This window comes from Phyllopteryx taeniolatus, chromosome 18 (assembly GCF_024500385.1).
Source record: "Phyllopteryx taeniolatus isolate TA_2022b chromosome 18, UOR_Ptae_1.2, whole genome shotgun sequence".
NCBI lineage: Eukaryota > Metazoa > Chordata > Actinopteri > Syngnathiformes > Syngnathidae > Phyllopteryx > Phyllopteryx taeniolatus.
Window position 1 is genome coordinate 655,536 of NC_084519.1, and position 22,829 is coordinate 678,364.

Below are 22,829 nucleotides of genomic sequence, written 5' to 3' on the forward strand. Positions count from 1 at the left end.
GTTTGCGTAGAACACATCAAATGAAGTTGTCATTTGCTTTATCCTCACAGCTGAACCTGGCATCACAGTCAGTGTTGGAAGGACTGAATGCCTGCTTTGATCACAGAGCAGAAATCTTCATTGCTGAGCTGGGCATGACCTTCCAAGTTCAGCAAGACAAGACCAAGATTTTTGGCTGTCAGAACCCATACACCCAAGGTGGTGGCCGTAAGGGGCTTCCCAAATCCTTCCTTAACAGATTCACACAGGTAGCAAAGAGTGAAAAAGTTACTTGTTGTTTTTACTTATTTGCTAAAATGTAACTGGCCATTATATAAACAACTGTCATCTTTCAGCCTCTTGTGTAGTCTAGCAAATTCAATCAAACTGTCATGAATTGGTTGTGCAATAATAAAAAACGTATGCAGGCTCAGCACCCGTGGGGTGGGACAAGGGGGTCGGGTGTGTAGTGAGGCAGGTGGCAGCCGTACGCTATAGAAGCTGGCTCTCGGGACAGAAGGAGCCCAAGCTAGTGTCCGAAGTCGAGACGTTCCGACTAGATGTGTTCGGGCTCACCACCACGCCAAGCTTGTGCTCTGGTACCAGTCCTCTTGAGAGAGGTTGGTCTCTCTTCCACTTTGGAGTTGCCCACAGTAAGAGGTGCCGAACAGTTGTGGGCATACTGATTGGCCCCCTGCTAGGTGCCTGGACGTTGGGGTTTACCCTGGTGGATGAGAGGGTAGCCTCCCTCCGCCTTCAGGTCGGGGACGGGTCCTGAATGTTGTTTGTGCCTGTGCATCAAACAGCAGTTCAGAGTACCCACCCTTTTTGGAGTCCTTGGAGGAGGTGTTGAAGAGCGCTCCTGCTGGGGACTCTCTCGTTCTGATGGAGGACTTCAATGCTCATCTGGGCAATGACAGTAAGACCTGGACTGTGTGATCGGGAAGAACCCCCCCTTGACCAGCACCCGAGTGGTGTTCTGTTATTGGACTTCTGTGCTCGTCACGGATTTCCCACAACGAAGGAGCGGCGCTGTCGACCGATCACCACTTGGTGCTGAGTTGGCTCCGATGTTGGGGGAGGATGCCAGTCCAGCCTGGCAGATCCAAACGTATTGTGAGTGTCTGTTGCCTCTGATGGTGGGGGGAACATGCCGGTCTGACCTGGCAGACCCAAATTGTATTGTATTGGTGGGGTCTGTTGGGAACACCTGTCACCTCCCACCTCAGTAGGTCTATTCAGGCGTTCTGGAGAGGCGAGTCTATCACAAATCTCGAATCTCAGACTCAGGAGGGAGCAGTGTGGTTTTTGTCCTGGCCGTGGAACAGCTCTACACCCTCAGCAGGATCTTCGAGGGTGCATGGGAGTTCGCCCGGCCAGTCTACATATGTTTTGTGGGTAGAAGGTGACCGTGTTTCCGCATTCCTGGCAGTGAGTCAGATTCGTTTCCAGTGAGAGTTGGACTCCAACAAGGCAGCCTTTTATCACCGATTCTGTTCATTACCTTTATGCACAGAATTTCTAGGCGCAGCCAAAGTGTTGAGGGGGTCTGGTTTGGTGACATCATTATTACGTCCCTGATTTCTGCAGATGTGGTTCTGATGGCTTCATGAAGCCATGATCTTCAACGCTCGCTGGAGCAGTTCACACCCCTAGTGTGATGTGGCTGCGATCAAAGTCAGCATCTCCAAATCTGAGGCCATGGTCCTCCGTCAGAAAAGGGTGGAGTGCCCTCTCCGGGTCGGGGGAAAAATCCTGCCCCAAGTGGAGGAGTTCAAGTATCTCGGGGTCTTGTTCACGAGTGAGGAAAAAAGGAGCGGGAGATCAATCGGTGTATCGGTGCAGCGCCTGTAGCAATGCGAACTCTATATGGGTGTGTAGTGGTGAAGAAGGAGCTGAGCTGAAAGACAACGCTTTCGATTTACACGGTCACGAGCTGTGGGTCACAAGCGGCCAAGATGAGCTCTCTCTTAGAGATAGGGTGAGAAGCAAAGTCAGCAGGGGTTTAGAGTCGAGCAGCTGCTCCTCCGCATCGAGAGGAGCCAGATGAGGTGGCTCGGGCATCTGTTGAGGATGCCGCCCTGGTGTGGTTTTCTGGGCATGTCGCACCGGGAGGTCTGCGCTTCCCTGCTTTTCAGCTGCTGCCCCCGCAGCCCTGCTTCAGATAAGCGGACCAAAATGGATTGGATGAATGGATTTTACAGTCTTAATAAAGTATCATCCCCGCTATATTGGAAGACTTTGCGGAGTCTGTTATTTGCCGATTTCTTATTGGAACTAATGTATCTGCAGCTTTATCGCTGCATCCATTTCCAATTATTTATAATGGAATTTTATTCGGATGGCATGGTGGACGACTGGTTAGCACATCTGTCACACAGTTCTGAGGACCTGGGTTCGAATCCGGCCTCGCCTATGTGGACTTTGCATGTTCTCCCCGTGCCTGCGTAGGTTTTCTCCGGGTACTCCGGTTTCCTCTGACATCCCAAAAACATGTGCGGTAGGTTAATTGAAGACTCTAAATTGCCTGTAGGTGTGAATGAATTGTTTATACGTGCCCTGCAATTGGCTGGCGACCATTTCAGGGTGTAGCCCACCTCTCGCCCCAAGATAGTTGGGATAGGCTCCAGCATGCCCGCGACCCTAGTGAGGATAATGATTACGTTAAATGGATGGATGGAATTTAATTCTTCTGAAGAGCTGTGAAGGATCTGCTTTGCTGTGCCGTACAGCTGGATGGAGTTCTGTTCCTAAAACTGGGGAAATGCAGTGTACCAAACTGGTCACGGGTGGGGATAGAGATGTTGTGCAATTAGTATTAATGTGATACTAATCATTATTAATCTATATTTCTTAAGCCTTTAATTTTGTCTCTTGTCATTGACCACTGTAACCCTGATTATTGTTTGTTTGTTTGTTTTTCTAGATGTTTGTGGACCAGCTCACCAGCAAGGACATGGAGTTCATAGGAGTTTCCCATTTTCCAGCCATTGATAAAGAAATCATTTCTAGAATGGTGCAGTTCAGTGACAGAGTAGGTTTTTATTATTATATATGTATAAAAGTGGCAGAACACTGCCATTACGTTTTGGCATTGAAACTATAATGAAACTACCCCCCCCGCCCAAAAATAAGGAAAACCCTTCTACCCATGTATAATACGCCCCACCGATTTGCTGCTATCCAGGCTCAAAACATGAAGTATTATCTTCATTTTATTAGGTTTTTGAAAGAAATGTTCTGCTGCGTGCATGCACTGACATCATTCTGTTTTTGTTTTTATCGAACATTCTTGTCGTACCCTCGCGATAGACAAAAAACTTAACGTCGCTTAATGACAGAAAACTGCAACCAATCGTCACCAACATTGATGTGGACATCGCTCCTTAGTCCCAATTCAACCTCTGACAATATTAGAATAAACGCCGTAATACTGTATTTTGGATTTTACGGACATTAAAGCGTTGCCCTCTCCATAGGTGCTCAGTATACAGGAAAAGCTTAACATTGCTTAATGAGAAAATATTTTACGTCCATAAAATCTATTATATTGGGGCTTTCGTTATGATATTTTCAGATAGGGAAGCTGGCATATTTAGAGATGTCAGCATACATGTTGGTGAGGATTGCTTGTAGTTTTCTGACATGAGGCTATGTTAAGCTTATTCTCTAGTGAATGCCTATGGAGAGGAAAACGCTTAACGTCCATAAAAGGCAAAATATTGGGGCGATCGTTGACATTTTCAGAGGTCGAAGTGGGCACAAGTAGAGATGTTCACAAATTTTGGTGACGATTGAGCTCTGTTTTCGGACATTAAGCATTGTTAGTAGGGCTGTCAATCGATTGATTAAAAAAAATCTGATTAATCACACTTTGGAATTTGGATTAATAGCGGTTAATCACAGGCTCCAAATATACCACACACAATACCACATTTTGCTTTGAGATGGTATTTTAAAGTTGTGCTTCGGAAAAAAAAAAAAAAAAAAGTCAGCGCTGCACTATATGCAAATTTCCTTTGTTTTATAAAATTTCCCATCCGGGCGATTATTTTTGGTGATTAATCATATGCATTAATGCATTAATTTTGAACAGGCCTATTTTCTAGTTAAGTGCCCCCAGCCCCCCCCGCATTGAAATGTGGACTCGTCGGACCACAGAAGACTTTTCCACTTTGCGTCGGTCCATCTTAGATGAGCTCGGGCCCAGAGAAGCCGACGGTGTTTCTTTGTGTTGTTGAGAAATGGCTTTTGCTTTGCATAGTAGAGTTTCAAGTTGCACTTGAGGATGTAGCGCCAAACTGTATTTACTGACATGGGTTTTCTGAAGTGTTCCTGAGCCCACGTGGGCAGTGAATTGTTTACTTTGTGCCTCGATAGCTTTTCCGGGAGGTGAGTGTTGAACGGCGCTGGGGTCAAAAAGGAAGCCCCTGGGAATTCAACCTGCGTGACATATTCCGCTGGTGTCAGCTAATGCAGGCAGACCACTCGCCGGGATTTTTCAGCCCTGGCCAACATGTGGCTTTGGTGTACGCGGACAAGATGAGAACAGAAGCCGACAAGGCACAGGTAAACTGTTTTATCGGTCTCTTGAATGCTAGATTTGATTCATTTGCTTGCGATGCTTGCCATTGGGTTTTTGTTGTTTTGTGTGTTTTTTGGTAAGTTCAAATGTGTTTAAGGTGTGTGGGAGCGGGTTGTATGGGCTCCATATTGCAGATTTTCCACTTATTACCCATTATACCCCATGATAAACGGGGGTTCACTGGACTGTAGTTGCGCAAACAAATCACCATTGGCGGGACGCTGATAGATGAGAGTCAGCCGTTCAAATCACTCGAGCAAGGGACGCTGTGGACCTTATCAGCTTTGTCATGTCTGGTCGAGACTTATACGATGCTCTTCATGACCAAAGGGTGGTGGTGATGGGTGATCCGCATCGGCGGGACCATACTCTTATTTGAGTGGCTGCTCTCTCTCACTCCCTCAAACCACAAAAGAGAGACTCCAAACATTGACTGCACTTAGCGCTTCATTTACACTATCGCAGTGCCCAAAGCGCTTTACAAAGCCTCACATTCATACAGCAAAAAAGCTTTTATCTGAAAGAAATAAACCTAAATGAACTCGTTTACCAGTCTAATGATTTTCATTGGTGTGAAACATGGCGTTAAATTGTTGAACCTCTTCTTCCACGACCCAGGTGCTGACTGTGTTCAGGAAAGTGTTTGGGGAAGACGTTGAGCCTTACGTGGGTTCGGGACAATTTCATATCACTCCACTCAGCTTACAGGTAGATCCTGCTCTTAAAGCACCTGTTTTCCTGCAACAACATGAAATGAGTAATTGTCTAAAATATCCCCATTAGGTGGGCTTCTCTGTCCTGCAGCGTAGCGGTGGAGCCCCTGCGGGCTTAGATCCCCCACTCTCCATCACACACCGAGCCTTGCGGCCGCTCGAGTCCCTGATGAAATGCGTTGAGATGAACTGGATGACCATACTGGTTGGGCCAACAGGCAGTGGAAAGACCAGCCTGGTGAGACTGCTTGCTCTCTTGTCAGGAAACCGCCTCAGGGTCATGGCCATGAACAGTGCCATGGACACCACAGAGTTGCTGGGAGGCTTTGAGCAGGTAACTTTGTGGATTCGTTGAGCAGACTACCCTCATTGTCTAAACATTGACGACCACCATCTCTTTCTTTGTAAGGTGGATATCATGCGTCCTTGGCAACATGTTCTTCGAAGTGTGTACTACTTGGTTGCCATGGTAACACGGCGTGGCTTGATGTCACTGGATGTAGTAGGCCTTCATGACACGGAGTTTCTGCTCCAGACGTGGGGTCTGTTTTGCCAGTGGCTAAGGGACGAGAAGCTGGAAAGCTCTGTCAGAACGTTGAGCTCTGAGGCGCTAGACAAACTGGAAGTCATCATCCTCCTCTTGCAAAAACTGAACACAAAGCTCAAAGTGTTCACAGGTAATGCGGATAAAATGTACGCAATTCCCAAATGGTTGATCATATTATAAAAGCTGGGAGTCATAAGTTTTCAAAGTTTTAAATCGCTTGTGGAAAAATCGAGACAAAACTATACAGACGCTTTCCAAAACAATTTCATATCATGGAAAACTTCACTATCATGGAATATCGATATATCTATCTATATCTATATATATAATACATACTCCAACGCCCTGCTGCTTTGGCCGGGGGCTCCACTGTCCGCTCCTTGCGATGAGGCGTATGGGACTATGGATTTGAATGTAAATGTATGACACTTTTGCTTGTGCTAACCCCCTAGACATGTCAAAACTGAAACTGGACTTCATGCTACTGAAGGAGCAAATGTCCCAGCAGGAGGATGGCTGGACTAATGGAGGATTTGAGTGGTTAGATGGAATGCTAATACAAGCCCTGCACGCAGGTGACTGGTTGCTCATGGACAATGTTAACTTCTGCAGGTAAGAAATATTGAATATTTATTTCAGTACAGCTTTCAGATGGCAACTGTTGTTACTGCAGCACCAGTGATGCTGGTAACCCGTTACAAAGTGTAATCGATCCAAAAGTCGCAAACACAAACTGAAGTTTCATTTGCGTGCCCGTACCTTTAAATGCGCCCTCTTTCTCACTCTCTCTCTCTCCCCCCCTCCTTCCCTACACTCGCTCGACTCCCGTACTCTCTGCTTCTGTTGTGCAGAAAGGCTGCATTTCTTGTCAGCGGTCCAAAAACTTGAGTTTGATGTCTTTTACCCAACAAGTTCTACTCAACAGCGTTGTGTACAAACATACAGTTACAACATTTGCAAAAACCACGTTACATTCATTTCTTCTTTGTTTTGCGTGCCGATCGATATTTTCAGAGTGATTCCTCCAAATCAAATGCTCGGGACTTCTGTCGACGTAGCTCCGTAACTTCTCCGGCGCTCTGTTGTCCACAGCTGGTGGTGTTGTATTTGATTTTTGTATTATGTTCATTGTTCGCCCTTGTGGCTGTGGTGTTTTCCATCGTAATACACGTCCCATTCTCTTTCTTTTATAGTTAGTTTCAAGTAAACGCCAACTGCTAGCGGCAATGTACAGCTTGAAAGCTCTTTTTGAAGAACCTTTCCAAATTATATGAGCCAAAGTGCTGCTTGTTGTCCAGTGGACCGTCCTCCTGCCATGCAGCACACGTTCTCAAGTTTGGGCTCGCGACAAAGCAAAAGCCCGGCCGGTCAAGGGCCCGTATCTTGAAACACTCGTATCTCGAGGGATCCCTGTTCCTCGAATGAAAGCTGAACATTGGATCTCTCGTCTCACTGTTTCAAGTGGAGTGTATATAGTTTATATACAGTATAAACATGGACAAAATTGTTGAACCCAAAAGAAAAACCCACAATGGAAAATGGTCTGGCCAAAAATTCTTTGACCTGGAACTAAATTTGATGACACAACCTTTTGAGGGAATCAATTCTCAAGCAAACTCCTAGCATGTGTTGACGGGTATTTTGGCCCACTATTCGTGAGCAAAGTGCTCCAACCTTGTCAATTTTAAAGGGTGCCTTCTCCAGGCTTCTTTCACATGTCCTATATTGTTCATATCAGGACTCTTCAGAATAGTCTGTTTTCTTCTTAGCCACTTTATTAGCTTTTTATTAGCGGTGTGTCTTGTGTCTTGGGTGTGTTGGAAGGACCCAGGACCTGCAACTGTGACACCAGGCAGAACATTTGATTCTGGAATGCCTTGATAGTCTTGAGATTTCATAGCACAGGTTCAAAACAGCCTGTGCTGGATTCAGTAAAGCACCCTCAGAACACAACTAAGCCTGCTGGTCACAGTAGGTACAGCGGTTTCTTCATTTCTTTGTACACAGGAACAATTGTTGATCCTTTCGAAAGAATGAAAATGCCACAATCCTGACTGCAATGACGAGAATGGAATTTGCTGCATGTTGAAAAGCCACAACGCTTGTGGGCCAAATTCCGATAGGGTTCAAGGGGGACCTTGACTATCTCCATTTCCAAATGTAAATGATTTCTCATGTCCTGAGAAACTGACACCTTGTCCTGAAAGTCTGAGATATTGAGGTATTTGAACTGGATTGTGTACGATGTGTTCAGTGCCTCTGTTTTGGATCGCCTCAATGCCCTGCTGGAACCTGGTGGATCGCTCACTATTAATGAACGTGGAGTCATAGATGGGAAGACCCCAATAATTACGCCACACCCTAACTTCAGGTAGTATTCAAGTTATGTTAACTTTCTCTTACTAATCATCAATAACATTTCATTTGATTTGAACTGAGCAGGTTGTTCCTGACAATGGACCCTGTGCACGGGGAGCTCTCCAGGGCCATGAGGAACAGAGGGGTAGAGATTTACATCCCTGGGGAAAATGACGGAATCTCCTGGGACACGCTGGATTTGAAAACATTGCTTCGCACTGCAGGAGTGACTGGTGATTGTGTGTGTAATTTGCTGATTGAAATCCACAAAAGCATCAAATCTGCCATCTGGGGTAAGCATCAGCTACACAATTTCACGATGCCGTTGGCTACTCTGGCGGTGTACGAAATCAAATACCGCTTTCATTACTCTAGATTCCCCTGTGTCATCGGTGGCCTCAATGTTCCATGCTGCCACTCTACTGTACTGCCAGCTGCAGAGAGGTGTGGATTTGCCCAGTGCGCTGCAGCATGCCTGTCAAGAGGCTTACTCCTTCAGTCAGCACACCGCTGCCAGCCAAAAGGTATCAAGTATCACGAATATGTTCTGAAATGCATCATTTGAGGATTCTTGCTTCGATGACTTCGATGAATAGATACACTATGGAAGCAGCCTAAGCAAAGAGGCCCAGACTTCCTTCTCCCTGGCCACCTTGTCCAGCACTTTCCGGGGAATCCAGGGACGTTCCCAGCCCAGCCGAGAGACGGTCTCGTCAGAATGTCCTGGGTTTTACCCGGGACCTCCTCCCATTTGATTAACGATATGCCTGAGCCACTTCCTCTGGTTCCTCTTGATGCGGAGGATCAGCAGCTGTCCTCTGAACCCCTCCCCGGTGACCAAGCTTACGATCCAATCTCGAGAGAGCCCAGACCGTCTGCAGAGGAAACTTATTTTGGCCCCTTGTATCTGTGATCTTGTTCTTTTGGTCACTACTCAGAGCTTGTGACCGTAAGTGAGAGTGTGGAGCGACACTATATTGAGAGCTCTGTCTTCCAGCTGAGCTATTTTCACCACGACAGCGTGCTGCACAGTCGGCATTACTGCAGTCGCTGCACTCAAATTCTTGGACACTCTCCTATCCGGCGTCTCGGGAAGGGGGAAGTGATGCACCATCAACGATGGCTTTAGTTGGGATGAGATGCATGCTGCTCACCTTGACTCAGGGCCAACACACACTACCCGGTTCATGTTGATAGCTCCACCGTTCTCTTCACAAGAGTGCCCAAGACCTACGACCGCAAATCCGATCACACAGCCACAAAGTTGATGATCAAAATGCTGCCTAGGGTTTCTTCAGTATACTGGAAACACCCTTTTGCTTGAAGATGGTGTTCGTTATGGACTATCTGTGCGTATCCATCTTTGCAAGCGCTATTTTTGACAATACGTGTTCATTATTATTCCCAACTTCTGTAAAAATGGGCCGCGACTTAGTGACAATAGAAAATGCGGGTCCCAGGGTGACAACAGTTGAGAACCACTGAACTAAAAGATTGTTGCAGTTACTAACTCCACCCAGGTGTTTCCGTCTTGGTTCACAAACAGGCGACAACAACAACAACAGATAACAGTCGTTCTTTTCTTTTCCTTTTTTAATTACACTTTTTTTTTTTCATTGAATCTTGAAGGTTCCGTGGGCTTCTTTTATGGGCCTTGAGTTTCAGTTCTTTCCATAGATTTCCGATTAGATGCAAGTCAGGTGATTGGCCGGGCCATTCTAGCAGCTTTATTTTTTCCCCCTTTGAAACCAGTTGAGAATTTATTTGGCAGTATGTTTTGGATCATTATCCTGCTGAAATGTACACCCGCGTTTCATTTCCATTTTCCTCGTAGATGGCAGCAGATTTTTGTCAAGAATGTCTCGGTGCATTTGACCAATGATCCCTCCTTCAATCATGTAAAGTTGACCAGTACCATTTGCTGAAAAGCAGCCCCACACCATCACGTTCCCACCTCCGACCTTCACTGTTGGTATGGTGTTTTTAGGGTGACGTGCAGTGCCATTTCTCTTCCAAACGTGGTATGCGTTATAGCATCCAAACGGTTCAATTTTGCTCTCATCAGACCAGACTATATTCTCCTCGTATTTAACTGGCGTGCCCAAATGTTGTTCAACAAACCTTAAACAAGCTTTGACATGCTTTGTCAATCATATGTTTTCATTTTCCAAGGCTTGAATAATATTTCATCCTTTCTTCGACGAAAGGGGCCAGCAGCCAGCTCTTGTCTCTTGCTTTCTCGTACAGGAGGAGATTGCAAATACTCCATTGTTATCCCTTTTATGTCTGACCTCTGCCTAATCCTTCTGTCTTATATGGGTTTTATAAACAAGGCGAAGAGGAGCGGCCCGTCTCCAGATGAAAGGAGTTGGGCAAATGGGTGCTGGACTGGCAACCAGTTGCTCGCTATAGAGCCCCACCCCAAGCCCGGTTTCAGAGGCGCAGCCCGGTGACCTGCGACGGGGCCAGGGAAAAATACAGAATTTTGAGCAGCGCTTTTTCTGATCCTTGTTTGGGTGGCCATCGCAGAGGCATAAAGCCCCTGACAACTGAGCTCCTCGGATCAGTGGGACTTTCAAACCTCTCCGCTTAAATTCTATGACCTACAACCAGAAATCGAAGCAAGTTGGTACTGAGGTCTCCATGGCCAAACTCAAGACATACATCACCGAGCAAAGACGGCTCCAATGGGCTCTACCTGCCAAATGGAGCTTTAAAATATCATTAAAAAATGTTTTGGGATTAAATCAGTCTGTTCTGATATCACACAATGTAGGTTTTTGGATTCTTTTTTTCTCTTTGTCTTGTGGTGCGTGTTCGTCAGCTCCAGAGGATATACTATATTGTCCAATGTACCTACTGCATGTTATTTTTCCAGCTCGCCCAGCAAGTGATTGAGCAGCACCTGGCTATTCTGGACACCAACAACTGGGACACCGGGTTACTTTGTCCTGGAGTTTGGCCCGACAGCTTCCCTTCCGCATTACTCTCCACCGAAGATTCCTGTTTCTCAACTGTCCTCCGAGATGGGCAGGTGTTGTCATTTTGCCTCAACACTCTCAGCTTACAGGGTAAACGGTAAGGATCAGCATTGAATCCCCACACTTTTTCCGCATATTAAACCAGTGCTTCCCAACACTTTTCGATATATTAAGTCCGTGATTCTCAACCACTGTGCCCGAGCACAATGGTGTTCCATAACGGTTCATCAGGAAATGATCCACTTTCAAGGAATTGAACAGGTTTCTTACTCAATAAAAACGTACTTGCGCAGAAAAGCTACAAATGGCGTATGGCCACAATTCTATCAAACTGTAGAGGGGGGGGAAAAAAAAAAAAAAAAGAAACTTTTCAGAGACCGAAGTTGACATGCTTCTCAGTGAGGGAGGTGGCATTGGAAGCGCCCCGACACTTAAAACGAAACGCAGCCAGTGGCAGGACGTCATTGCTTCAGTGAACGAAGTGAGTGCAGCTGTCGAGGAAATAAAAAATAAAAAAAAATAAATAAAATAAAATGTCCGACTTCAAATTAGATCCCAAAAAAGACTTTCGGCCCTTCACCACACGCAAATGTAATTTAGCAGCATATCCATCTCAACCGATTGATCGAGGCATCTGCTTTAGTTATCCCTGAGGGCAATTCAAAGCCATGAGGAGGAGTATCATGATTACAAAAGGACAGACAACACAACAACAAAATAATACACAAAAGTACAAAATCCAATCCATAATTAACGTTTGATGTGAAGTGAAATTGGACACGAGGCATGGCTTCTCTTCACCACCTCATGCGTCGCTAAATGTCCTTGTCTCCCAAATGTGTGTATGGATGGGTTAGAATTCCCATACATACATCATTGTTTTGATAGGTCACATAACTCTGGACCCGGAGTACAAATCTTTCAGGTCCTGTTCACTCACAGATCTAATTCAACCCATTTTTTTTTTTTTAAAAGAAATCGCCCACTAAGTCTGAGTGACCTGCAGAAGGCACTTCAGAGCACTGGCTTCTGTGAAGATCAGGTCTTCTTGGAGGGAGGGGAAAGTGTGGAGCAAGATATGCTGCAGCTGATGCCAACAGCAGTCAGACTTGTCACTGAGCGTGCTTCTCATGGAGACTGGATCATGCGCAGTTCCTGGCTCTCACATCTGGGAAAGAGCTACAGATATGCCCCAGGTTGGTTATCAGAATCAGAATCAGAATCGGAATCATCTTTATTTGCCATTCTATGTGATTCACTAACAGCCGTATCAAGATTGCAGAATTCAATCTGCTGCAATACATATTCTTGATCGTTGACAGCTGAATAATTTCGAATTGTACACTAGTACCATCTTTCTTGCAATTTAGTATTTGTTCAGATAATACTGAATATATTTAAAAGTGTAGATGGCATCTAATGTACATTGTATTTTGTCTGTTCAACATTAAAGACCTAATCTAAAACACGATTCTCTGGTTTTGCAGCTCTGGCTTTGGTTCAAGTGGAAGCAGGAAACCGAGCTCTGAAGGCTGTTTTCAGTAGTGAACTTGCTGCTCAGGGCAAATCCCTCGCTGAGCTTCTGCAGCCAAACAACATCGGTAAACTTTTCTTAAAATGTTCCATCCATCTATTTTCTTCCGCTTATCCGAGGTCGGATCGCGGGGGCAGTAGCTTTATCAGGGAAACACAGACTTCCCTCTCCCCAGCCACTTCCTCCAGCTCTTCCGAGGGGATCCCTAGGTCAGCCGAGAGACCTAGTCTCTCCAGCGTGTCCCGGGTCGTCCCCGGGGTCGCCTCCCGGTGGGACGTGCTTGGAACATCTCACCGGGGAGGCGTCCGGGAGGCATCCTAAACAGATGCCCCGGCCACCTCATCTGGCTCCTTTTGATGTGGAGGAGCAGCGACTCTACTCTGAGATCCTCCCGGATGACCGAGCTTCTCACCCTTATCTCTAAGGGAGAGCCCGGACACCCAGCGGAGGAAACTCATTTCGGCCGCTTGGATCCGGGATCTTGTTCTTTCGTGACCATAGGTGAGAGTAGGAACGTAGATCGACCAGTAAATTGAGAGCTTCGCCTTTAGGCTTCAGAATCATCTTTATTTGCCAAGTATGTCCAAAAAACACACAAGGAATTTGTCTCCGGTAGTTGGAGCCGCTCGAGTACGACAACAGACGGTCCATTGACAGAGAACACTTTGGAGACAGAAAGACATTGACAAAAAAAAACAGTCACTGAGCAATAAAGGGTTGCTTGTTATCTGGTAATGCCGGTACATTATTATTATTTTTTTTTGACAATTGTGCAAAAAGATGCAAAGTCCTCTAGCACTTAGAGCAGTTCGAATGACGAATATTGCAATAGTCCGGTGCAAGGACCATTGTGCAAAGGGCGCCGAGACTTCAAGGAGTGGATGCGGTTTAAAGTGACGAGTAGCACGATAGTCTGGGACAGTGTTGATTGTGCAAATGTTGCAGATACTCCTCAATCAGTGTGCAAATGGAGCAGCTGCTACTCTGGCATGAGTGGCCAGTATTGGTCGACAACAGATGTGCAAACGGTGCAGCGTGGCGAGACTACCGCAGCGAGTGCGCGAATAATGTATAATTGGCCCCGCGTAAATGTGACAACGAACTCAAGTCAAAAAATTGCCATCATGTTGCAATGGAATTGTAGGTTAGCTGTTTAAGAAGTTGATCGCAAGAGGGAAGAAGCTGTTGGAATGTCTGCTAGTTCTAGTTTGCAAATTGTCGGTAGCGCCTACCCGAGGGAAGGAGCTGGAAGAGCCGGTGACCGGGATGTGGAGGGTCTGAGAGGATTTTGCACGCGCTTGTCTTAGTTCTGGCAGCGTGCAAGTCCTCAAGGGTGGGACTTGCTTCTTCACCACAATGGACCGATACAAAGTCTGCAACGCTGCAGACGCTGCACCGATACGCCTCCCGTTGAATTCGTCCCTCACTCGTGAATAAGACCCCGAGAAACTTGAACTCCTCCACTTGGGGCAGGATATCATATCCGACCCGGAGAGGGCACTCCACCATTGTCTGACTGAGGACCATGGTCTCAGATTTGGAGGTGCTGATTCTCATCCCAGCCGCTTCACACTCAGCTGCGCACTGCTCCAGTGAGAGTTGGAGGTCACGACTTGATGAAGCCAACAGAACCACATCATCTGCAAAAAGCAGAGATGCAATACTGAGGCCACCAAACCGGACCCCCTCTGTTATCAACAGAATCGGTGACAAATGGCAGCCTTGGCAGAGTCCAACCCTCACCGGAAACGGGTCCGACTTACTGTCAGCAATGCAGATCAAATTCTGACATTGGTTGTGCAGGGACCGAACAACCCGTATCAGGGGGTTCGGTACCCCATACTCCCAAAGCACACCCCACAGGACTCCCCAAGGGACACGGCTGAACGCCTTCTCCAAGTCCACAAAACACATGTAGACTGGTTGGGCGAGCTCCCATGCACCCTCGAGGTCCCAGCGCACACTTCACCCGACCCCTATGGCTCCTCTCACAGGCGGTGACCCATGGGAAGGGGGACCCACGTTACGCTTTCGGGCTGTGCCCGGCCGGGCCCCGTGGATGCAGGCCTGGCCACCAGACGCTCACCTTCAAGCCCCACCATCCAGACTTAGCCACCAGAGGGGGGCCCCGGTGACCCACGTCCGGGAAAGGGAAACCTAACACCATTTGTTTTTTTTCATCATAGGGGTCTTTGAGCCCTGCTTTGTCTGGTCCCTCACCTAGGACCTGTTTGTCATGGGTGACCCTGTTAGGCAGATAAAGCCCCAGACAACTTAGCTCCTGGGATCATTGGAACAAACAAACGCCTCCACCACGATAAGATGATGGATGGCTCAAGGAAAAAAAATTTTTTAATATATATATTTTCCAAGAGAGTGTAATAAAGGAAGGCTACAGTATACTTGTGTTACGACTAAACAAAAATACCGTTGCATCACTTCGAGGAATCTTGATGCATACATTACAAATATTCTTTGTCACAGACTTGTTGAGTATTTTTTATTTTTTTGTATCCCTCCAGATGAGCACAAGATTCTGGTGGACATGCGATGGAACAAGCAGTACTTGGACATTTTAGCCAACAAGTGTAACTTTGAGGATGAGAAAAGATATACGGAGTTTCTGGAGGCCCTGAATGCAGTTGCCAACAGGTGGGAGATCGACGCCGCGTAATTATTATTCTCGGCATATACGCAGGTACAACTATAGCAACGAGCTAAACAAAGGGAAATGTTTACATTGAACGTCACTTCAAAATGTGTTTCAAAAGTAATTTGTTGTCACTGAGAATTTGAACATTTCATATCTGAATTGTATACCGGTCATGTATTTTGGCTTATCAATTGCAAATCTGCTGCAAGTTGCCCAAGTGACATTTTGTGCAACGTACAAACGGTTTGTATTGGTATCGGTTACTTGCTTGCTTGCTTCCTTCCAGGATCGCTCTTCTGAAGGACAGAGAAGAGAGAGCAGTAATTTGCACCTGCACTGTCAACCTGTCTGCTCATAACTGTGCCCTGAGAATAGCCACAGCCTTCTCCAAAGGTCTGCACAGGGACCTTAAGTCCACACATTCTTTGACCTGATATCCTCCTGACTGGCTTATAAATTGGGTGGGTATATACAGTCAAAATCAGAATGGACTTGGGTTTTTCTGCCAACACAGGGACTGTGGACATTGGTCACCTGGCTCATCCAGTACTGATACACCTCCACAGCTTCTTTGACCTGTGGGATTCCTTCACGCTTCAGGCGGTGCACAGCGGGAAGGCTTACATCCCAGACCACGTTATGTTTGAGGTCAAGCCGTGCCGCTCCTTTTACTATCCATTACTACGACAAAGTAAAACCCAACCGATGGGCTGCTGAAAGCCTTGCTTTTCTTCTCCATACGACTTCACATGTAATTTCATATTTAGATCTTGCGGCTCCTGCAGTGGCTTGATCATTTCTGGAATGTTTGCAACAAGATGCCAGCAGATACTGAAGGGGTCGCTGTGATGTCAATGCACTGGCAGTGGGTGCAGAAGCACCTCATCCTGCGTCTGCCCCTCCTCCTGCTGGGAGATGCCGACGTCACACTAGAGTAAGCGACTTCCCCCGATATGAACTCGTACAATTTCCATGATTATAATAGCTGGCATACATTTTCCCCAGATGCTACAAGGAGCTAAAGGCAGTTGTAGGAGCAATTCAGACTCTTCTGTCCACTCCGGTGTCTGTGGCTTTGGCTCTGAAAGGCATCCAGAGAACACTGGGAAAATGTCTGCCGTTCAAGGTTGGAAACCCTCAAATTCAGAACTTGTTTTCTAACTACAGTGGTCAGGGTTAGCCCCCCCTCTCCCCCCTCTTTTTTTTGGCTGGGAACCAACCCCGAAAATGTTCAATGGTTTATTGAAGATTTTTGGGGGGTTAAAAACAAGACTTTTTTTTTTCCCCTTCTCAATCCATATTATAATGGGCGTCAATGAAGCCCGGTCCCAATCCTATAGTTCATTCTATTTGTTTTTTGTTTGTTTGTTTCGTTTTATATATATATACAGTGTTCCCTCGTTTTTTTAGGTTAATGGGGACCAGAATCCCCCGCGAGAGGTGAAAAACCACGAAGTAGGATTTGCCACCCCCCTCACGGGATAAATCCACTCGTGCTCTCATTGGTCGATGTCGCACCGGGAACCAATCACGCGCCTTGTATGAGTGTCCGTACAGTACAGGCATGTACAAATCCTCCGAGTCAACTCATCTCTTTGTTTGGCATGCAGGGAAACCTTCTCTCGCACGCATCAACATGAAACAACGCGTCTTTCCGCAAAATGGCTGCCGATATGGCTGTATTTTTTATTATTTTTTTATGAATATTTTGGAATATTACTCGTGCACTCACTGTAGTTGTCTCGCCACGCTGCACTATTTGCATATCTGTTGTTGACCAATACTGGCCACTCACGCCAGAGTAGCATCTGCACCATTTGCACAATCGACTGACGTAGTATCTGCAACATTTGCACAATCGACATTGTCCCAGATGATCGCGCTACTCGTCACTTTAAACCGCATCCACTCCTTGAAGTCTCAACGCCCTTTGCACAATGGTCATTGCACCGGACTATTGCAATACAAAGCACAGAAGCCGCAAAACGTGAAGCGCGAAGTGGTGAGGGAACACCGTGTATATATATATATATATATATATATATACACACAATGTATGTTTTTGTTCAAGTGGATTGGAACTGATGTTCAGGTAGGACAGATGAAAATCAAAATTAAAAATCCACATCACATCACATCCCTTATCTTCTTCTAGATGGAGACTGTTGCGAAGTGTGCATCTCAGCTCAGAGTTTTGAGTAAAGCCCTGGATGTGAGAGAGCTCACATTTGATCACACATTCAGTTCTTGGAAGCAGGAACTAGTCTGTCTTCAGGTTGCTGGACTTCGTGCGGACATTAAGGAAAGTCTTCTTGAAGCCTGGGGACTTGTTCTGCTGGCGAACAACCAGCTGGATACAGAAAAATCTGGTAAGAATTTTGGAAGTCATGTACAGTACCGGTACACATTTTACAAGTTGTGAAGAGTGCCAAGGTAACGTATCTTTTATAAAAGTGTGCATGCAAACAGACTTTAAAAATGGCAAAGATTAAAAAAAAAAAGCGGGTGTCTGCACACCAGCGTGAACTCCGACTCCACAGCTATATCTGGTCCTTTGCAACCACGTAAAGTTCTTCGTGAACCTTTACATTTGAATGTGGGAAATAGTTTGACTTAAAAGAATCTTCTATTCCACGATATCCATTACTGATAGAAGTCTGTTTTAATTTGTCCGCTTTGGTATCGCGGCCCGAGCCTGCATTATGATTCAAATTGATGATGAGGTTGTGATGTGTATGGAAGAAAAGAAGACCGAATCTGTTCTGCAATTCTTAAATGTCATTTGATGTCAAATTTGATATCTGGAATGATGGATCATTTCAGAATGAGCAGACCTGCACGCTCTGAAATTGAATTTTGGACTAGTGGTATGTATGTCCGCCCCGGTTTTGTGGTTTGGGGTTCGAATCCCAGCTGCGGCCTTCCTGTTTGGAGTTTGCGTGTTCTCTCCACGCTCGTGCGGGTTTTCTTTGGGTAGTCTGACTTCCTCCGTCATTCCAAAGGCTCGAAATTGCCCCGTGTGTGACCGTGTGTGTGAATGTTTCAATTGTGGACAATGTATTCCGTTTCTTGCCCAAAGTCAGCTCGGATAGGGCTTGCGTTCACCCACAATCCAAACAAGGTCAAGTTGTACAGAAAATGAAGGTTGGATAGAATTTCAGATGGCTTATTTTGTTTTTTAAAACCTGAAATGTGCTGAATATTAACAGCACATAAAAGTAAAAAGGAAAAACTGTAACTGTGGCCCACTAACCAGTGATGAAGACAATGATAATGACCACACTTGTTGTATTTACTCATAAGCAATATTGGAGAGGTTGGCGTCAAGTGTGGAGCACCTGCAGCACCAGATGTCTTCCAGTGGTCTCTCGGAGACCCGCAGCATGTATGAAGAGGCTGGACCAGCGGAAGGGTTCCCTCCGTCTCGACAAGAACTACAGCACCTAATCCGCAGGGCTCAGTTGTGGCCCCTGATGGAGGAAGCGGCTGTACTCAACCAGCTGAGGCTCAGCACAGATATATTGCAGTTATCTTTTTCACATAGGTACAACTTGACTTAAAACCATAGCCAAACAAAACTATGTTGGAGTGATTTTTTTATTTTTTTATTTTTTTTCCATCTCTTGATTTACAGTGACCAAGAAGCATTGGAAACCTTACGCCAAGAACTTTCCAGACATATTCGCTATTGCCTCCAGTCCACGCCAATGAGTGTCAGTCAACTTCGGCCACTCTGGTTCCTGCTCGGTCGTGAAAAGGTAAGCAAAAGGCTTTCAGATGTTCTACCATACACTCTACTGTCCTGTAAAAAAAAAAATGGCTGTGCAACATTTTGTAAAGGTATGAACTGACTTTTTAAGTCACTAAGAGCCTCTTTTTAAAACAAAACTAAGAGGAAAATAAATCTTTAATACTGATCAAAATATATTTACAGCAGATACAGTGCTGTAAAAAAGTATCGATCCCCTTCTCAAATTCTTACATTTTTGCATCGTTTGCCCACTTTAAGATCATCAAACAAATGGAAATATCAGACAAATATAACCCACGTGAACTTAACGTGTGGTGATTTCATTTATCAAGGGAAAACAAAACTTCAAAGTTACCTGGCCTTGTGTGGAATAAGTAATGGTCCTCTAAACCTGATAACTGGTTGGGTCATCCTCAGCGGCAACAACTGAAATGAAGCGTTTTTCGATAACTGGCAAAGATTCTTTCACATCTCTGCAGAGATATTTTGGCCCACTCTTCCTTGCAGAATTGTTTGAATTCAGCAAAAATGGGGTTTTTTGAGCATGTACAGCCTTTTTGAGGTCTTGTCAGTGCATTTCAATCGGATTCCAGTTTGGACCTTGACTCGGTCACTCCAAAACCTTCATTTTGTTCTTTTAAGCCATTCAGAAGTCGACTTGCTGGTGTCGGATCGTTATCCTGCCGCAGAACCCTAGTGCGCCTCAGCTTGAGGTGACAAACTGACGGCTGAACATTCTCCTTCCGGATTTTCTGTTAGAGAGCAGAATTCATTGTGCCATCAATCACAGCAAGTTGTCCAGGTTCTTAAGTTCACTTGGGTTATATTCGCCTATTTGCATTGGTTTGATCTTAAACATCAATGACGATGGATGAGAAGTCCCTTTCTGTGGCGTTGTACAGTTTGATCGCATTTGAATATGGGACACGCGTCTCATCAAAACGTAGGAAGGGTACACGGAAAATACAGCTTAAGTGATGCTCGATTGTCTAACGGTGGTGATTCTTCCCAGCAGCCAGCGGAGGAGCTTCAGTTTGTGTGGTGTGAGCTGCTGTCTGAAGCTTTGGCTGCTCTGTGGAGGACCGGCACCACATCCGACCCTGACCATTGGTTGAAATGGAATCCACTCAATCCTGAGAAACATCCTGATTCGGAGGCAAATTGCGAAGCCAAAAATATGGTATTGGCTATGGCTATATTTTGGAGATACAACACTGAAAGTCCTATATTCTCGAGAAACACATGACCTATATAATGAGGTGTATTGTCTTTTTAGGGACCAGCTTTGCTAAATAAAGCTCTGTGGTCCCATTGCACACTGGGGGTACTCACCGGCAGTGCGACTGGACGGCAGTGGGAACCATCGGGGAGTGCACTCCTCTTTGTCTCACATGTGACCCTAGGGGAGTGGAAGGAGCAGATTCTGCAGCTCCAGGACTTGTCCGCAATCTTGTGGGACAATATGGCTTTCCCAGCACTGGAAGACCTAAGGTAGGTGAAGTGCTTTACATGATAATGCCTACTCATAAATGACACCCTTTGTTCCTCTGATCTCGTCATTTTTCTTCAGAGGCACAGATTTGAGGCTCCAGGGTGCCATCCTACGTCGACAGTTACAGAGCATGGCACACCTGTTACCTCTCAGTTTGCGGGAGCTTTATATGGATAAGTGCAAGAACCTGGTTGAGGAAGCCAAACCACCGATTGCCGCTCAGGAGATCCATCAAATTCTCAGCGATTTCATTCCCCCGAAATTGCTCCCTGACGGAGTGGTGGATTCCTGTATTGCCTGCCTGAAGCAATATGTTGAAAATAGAACTGAAGGCACCAAGTCTGTGGCCGGCGCCGGTGTGTTCTGGGTCAACATGGGGTTGCTCCATATCAAATTATGGGCACCGCAGACCATCTTTGACCCAGCTGTCAAGAGGGCCTACAAACTCAACTATGCCCAGCAGGAGGTACCAGCAAATGTTTCCATCTTCCGTAATTTCTCATGTTTAATACACTCTCGAGTAGTGTAGTGTATTTATTTATTTACTTACTTTATTATTATTATTATGATTATTTGAATCCCTGTGTCGGGACAGTCTGGGGTTGAGGTCACCGAGGTGGTTAAAAAGCTCCTCGGTGGCAAGGCCCCAGGGGTGGATGAGATTCGCCCGCAGTTCCTAAAGGCTCTGGATGTTGTGGGGCTGTCCTGGTTGACACGCCTCTGGAACATCGCGTGGACATCGGGGACAAGTTTTGTGGACTTGCCCTTATCCCCCGTGAATAGCGAGGGGCCACTATACAACCCCTAGTCATTTATTAATACAAATAAGAATCAATATTTGTTTTATTTTCCTCATACCAATGTATGTCTATCAACTTTATATTTTGGGGGGGGGGGGGGGTAAAATGAGAAATTGCAGTCGGTATAAGGAAAATGAAGAAAATTCACATTGCATAAACGTGTATCGGTAACTAGGGGTTGTGAAAAGCACATTTTTTCATTGGCATTAATGGACACCCAAGAATCACGACCTCCTCACGAGCCCATATTGATATCAAATCCAAACTATTCAGAATTCCATCCTGATATTTTGAGATGGGGAAGGGGCCATAAAGATGTCCATATACATTTCGGTGACAAATGCTCACCGTTTTGCGACATGAAGTGATGTTAAGCTTTTGAGTGTCGATGGGGAGGAAAACGTTTGATGTCCCTTAAATTTGTCGTGGGCCCTCCACAGACATTTTGGTGACGATTGGAGGCGCTTTTGTGACATCGAGCAACCTTAAACCTTTTTACATCTAGCGTGGCCTGTTCCGACACGGTCGATGAAAAAACAAATCTGATTTATTTAAGCCCATGCACACAGAGAGAGAATATTTATTTGACAAACCTAATACAATGCGGATAATAGTTGATGTCGATGTTATGAGCAAATGGTCGCTGTATATCGACGGTGCGTATTATACATAGGAGGGTTTGGATATGTGGGGTCAATTTTGGGGGTGTGGATTATACTTGACCATATTATACACAATAAATGATGTTAATTGTGATTTTCCAACATTAAAGGCACATCTAGAACAGGGAGGAGAAACAGTAAATGTAAACGGTTTGTCTTTTCCACTTTAGTTGGCTCTTCTGCAGACCGAGTGGAAAGTGCGCAGCCTGTCCTCTGAGCTGATGACTGGAGCAGAGTTGGAGGAGAGTCGTACCACTGATGGCCTCCAGCATCCTCGAATCAGGTCTGCACGAGAAATCAATGAGAAAATAATGATTACTTTTTCTTTTTCCAATAATTCAATGCCTATAAAGTGAAAGCTGGCGCGATTAGCGACTGCTGCTCTGGGGGTTTTGTAAAGATTTCATGATTATATCTGCACTCGGTTGAGCATGGCATTGTTAGGCTTTTAGTTTGCTCCCTTGTCATTTGGTTTACCATTTCTGTGCCCTTCAATGAATCTACCATGCACGTTTTCGGGATGTGGGAGGAAACCAGAGTACCCGGAGAAAACCCAAAGCCTGCATGGGTTTTCTCCAGGCATCCGTCATCCATTCACAAATTGTGGCGTAACTCGCCCGGCCCTGCCTCCCTCACCATCTGTCATCCATGGCTCCCACGCCGCTCACAACTTCACTTTGAACGCCCCGTTTCCACCGATGTCCAGCGGTTGGAGTTCCTTCGTCAAGCCTCCCGGAATGATGGCAAGCTCCCAGTTATTGCACTCAGTCGAAT

The 22,829-nt window shown here is 45.8% G+C and overlaps 1 protein-coding gene across 5 annotated transcripts in view; it reads left to right on the forward strand.

Annotated features, from left to right (window-relative positions):
* Positions 1-22,829, forward strand: part of mdn1 (midasin AAA ATPase 1) — a 126,999-nt gene that overhangs the window by 57,415 nt on the left and 46,755 nt on the right. For 4 of the 5 annotated variants that reach the window (XR_009785337.1, XM_061753188.1, XM_061753185.1 and 1 more), the window contains exons 38-62: positions 51-248; positions 2,906-3,013; positions 4,360-4,548; positions 5,183-5,272; positions 5,348-5,611; positions 5,687-5,954; positions 6,277-6,436; positions 8,079-8,195; positions 8,267-8,475; positions 8,558-8,706; positions 11,061-11,260; positions 12,139-12,359; positions 12,651-12,764; positions 15,220-15,349; positions 15,637-15,743; positions 15,865-15,998; positions 16,118-16,284; positions 16,356-16,476; positions 17,506-17,719; positions 18,654-18,894; positions 18,985-19,108; positions 20,114-20,281; positions 20,378-20,592; positions 20,672-21,059; positions 22,226-22,338. Coding sequence is in view for 4 of the 5 variants with exons in the window: in XM_061753188.1 (XP_061609172.1) it covers positions 51-248; positions 2,906-3,013; positions 4,360-4,548; positions 5,183-5,272; positions 5,348-5,611; positions 5,687-5,954; positions 6,277-6,436; positions 8,079-8,195; positions 8,267-8,475; positions 8,558-8,706; positions 11,061-11,260; positions 12,139-12,359; positions 12,651-12,764; positions 15,220-15,349; positions 15,637-15,743; positions 15,865-15,998; positions 16,118-16,284; positions 16,356-16,476; positions 17,506-17,719; positions 18,654-18,894; positions 18,985-19,108; positions 20,114-20,281; positions 20,378-20,592; positions 20,672-21,059; positions 22,226-22,338 (4,409 nt within the window). In the remaining variant the exon portion in view is untranslated. The remainder of the gene's footprint in view (positions 1-50; positions 249-2,905; positions 3,014-4,359; positions 4,549-5,182; positions 5,273-5,347; positions 5,612-5,686; positions 5,955-6,276; positions 6,437-8,078; positions 8,196-8,266; positions 8,476-8,557; positions 8,707-11,060; positions 11,261-12,138; positions 12,360-12,650; positions 12,765-15,219; positions 15,350-15,636; positions 15,744-15,864; positions 15,999-16,117; positions 16,285-16,355; positions 16,477-17,505; positions 17,720-18,653; positions 18,895-18,984; positions 19,109-20,113; positions 20,282-20,377; positions 20,593-20,671; positions 21,060-22,225; positions 22,339-22,829) is intronic. The other variant, XM_061753186.1, reaches the window with a different exon arrangement.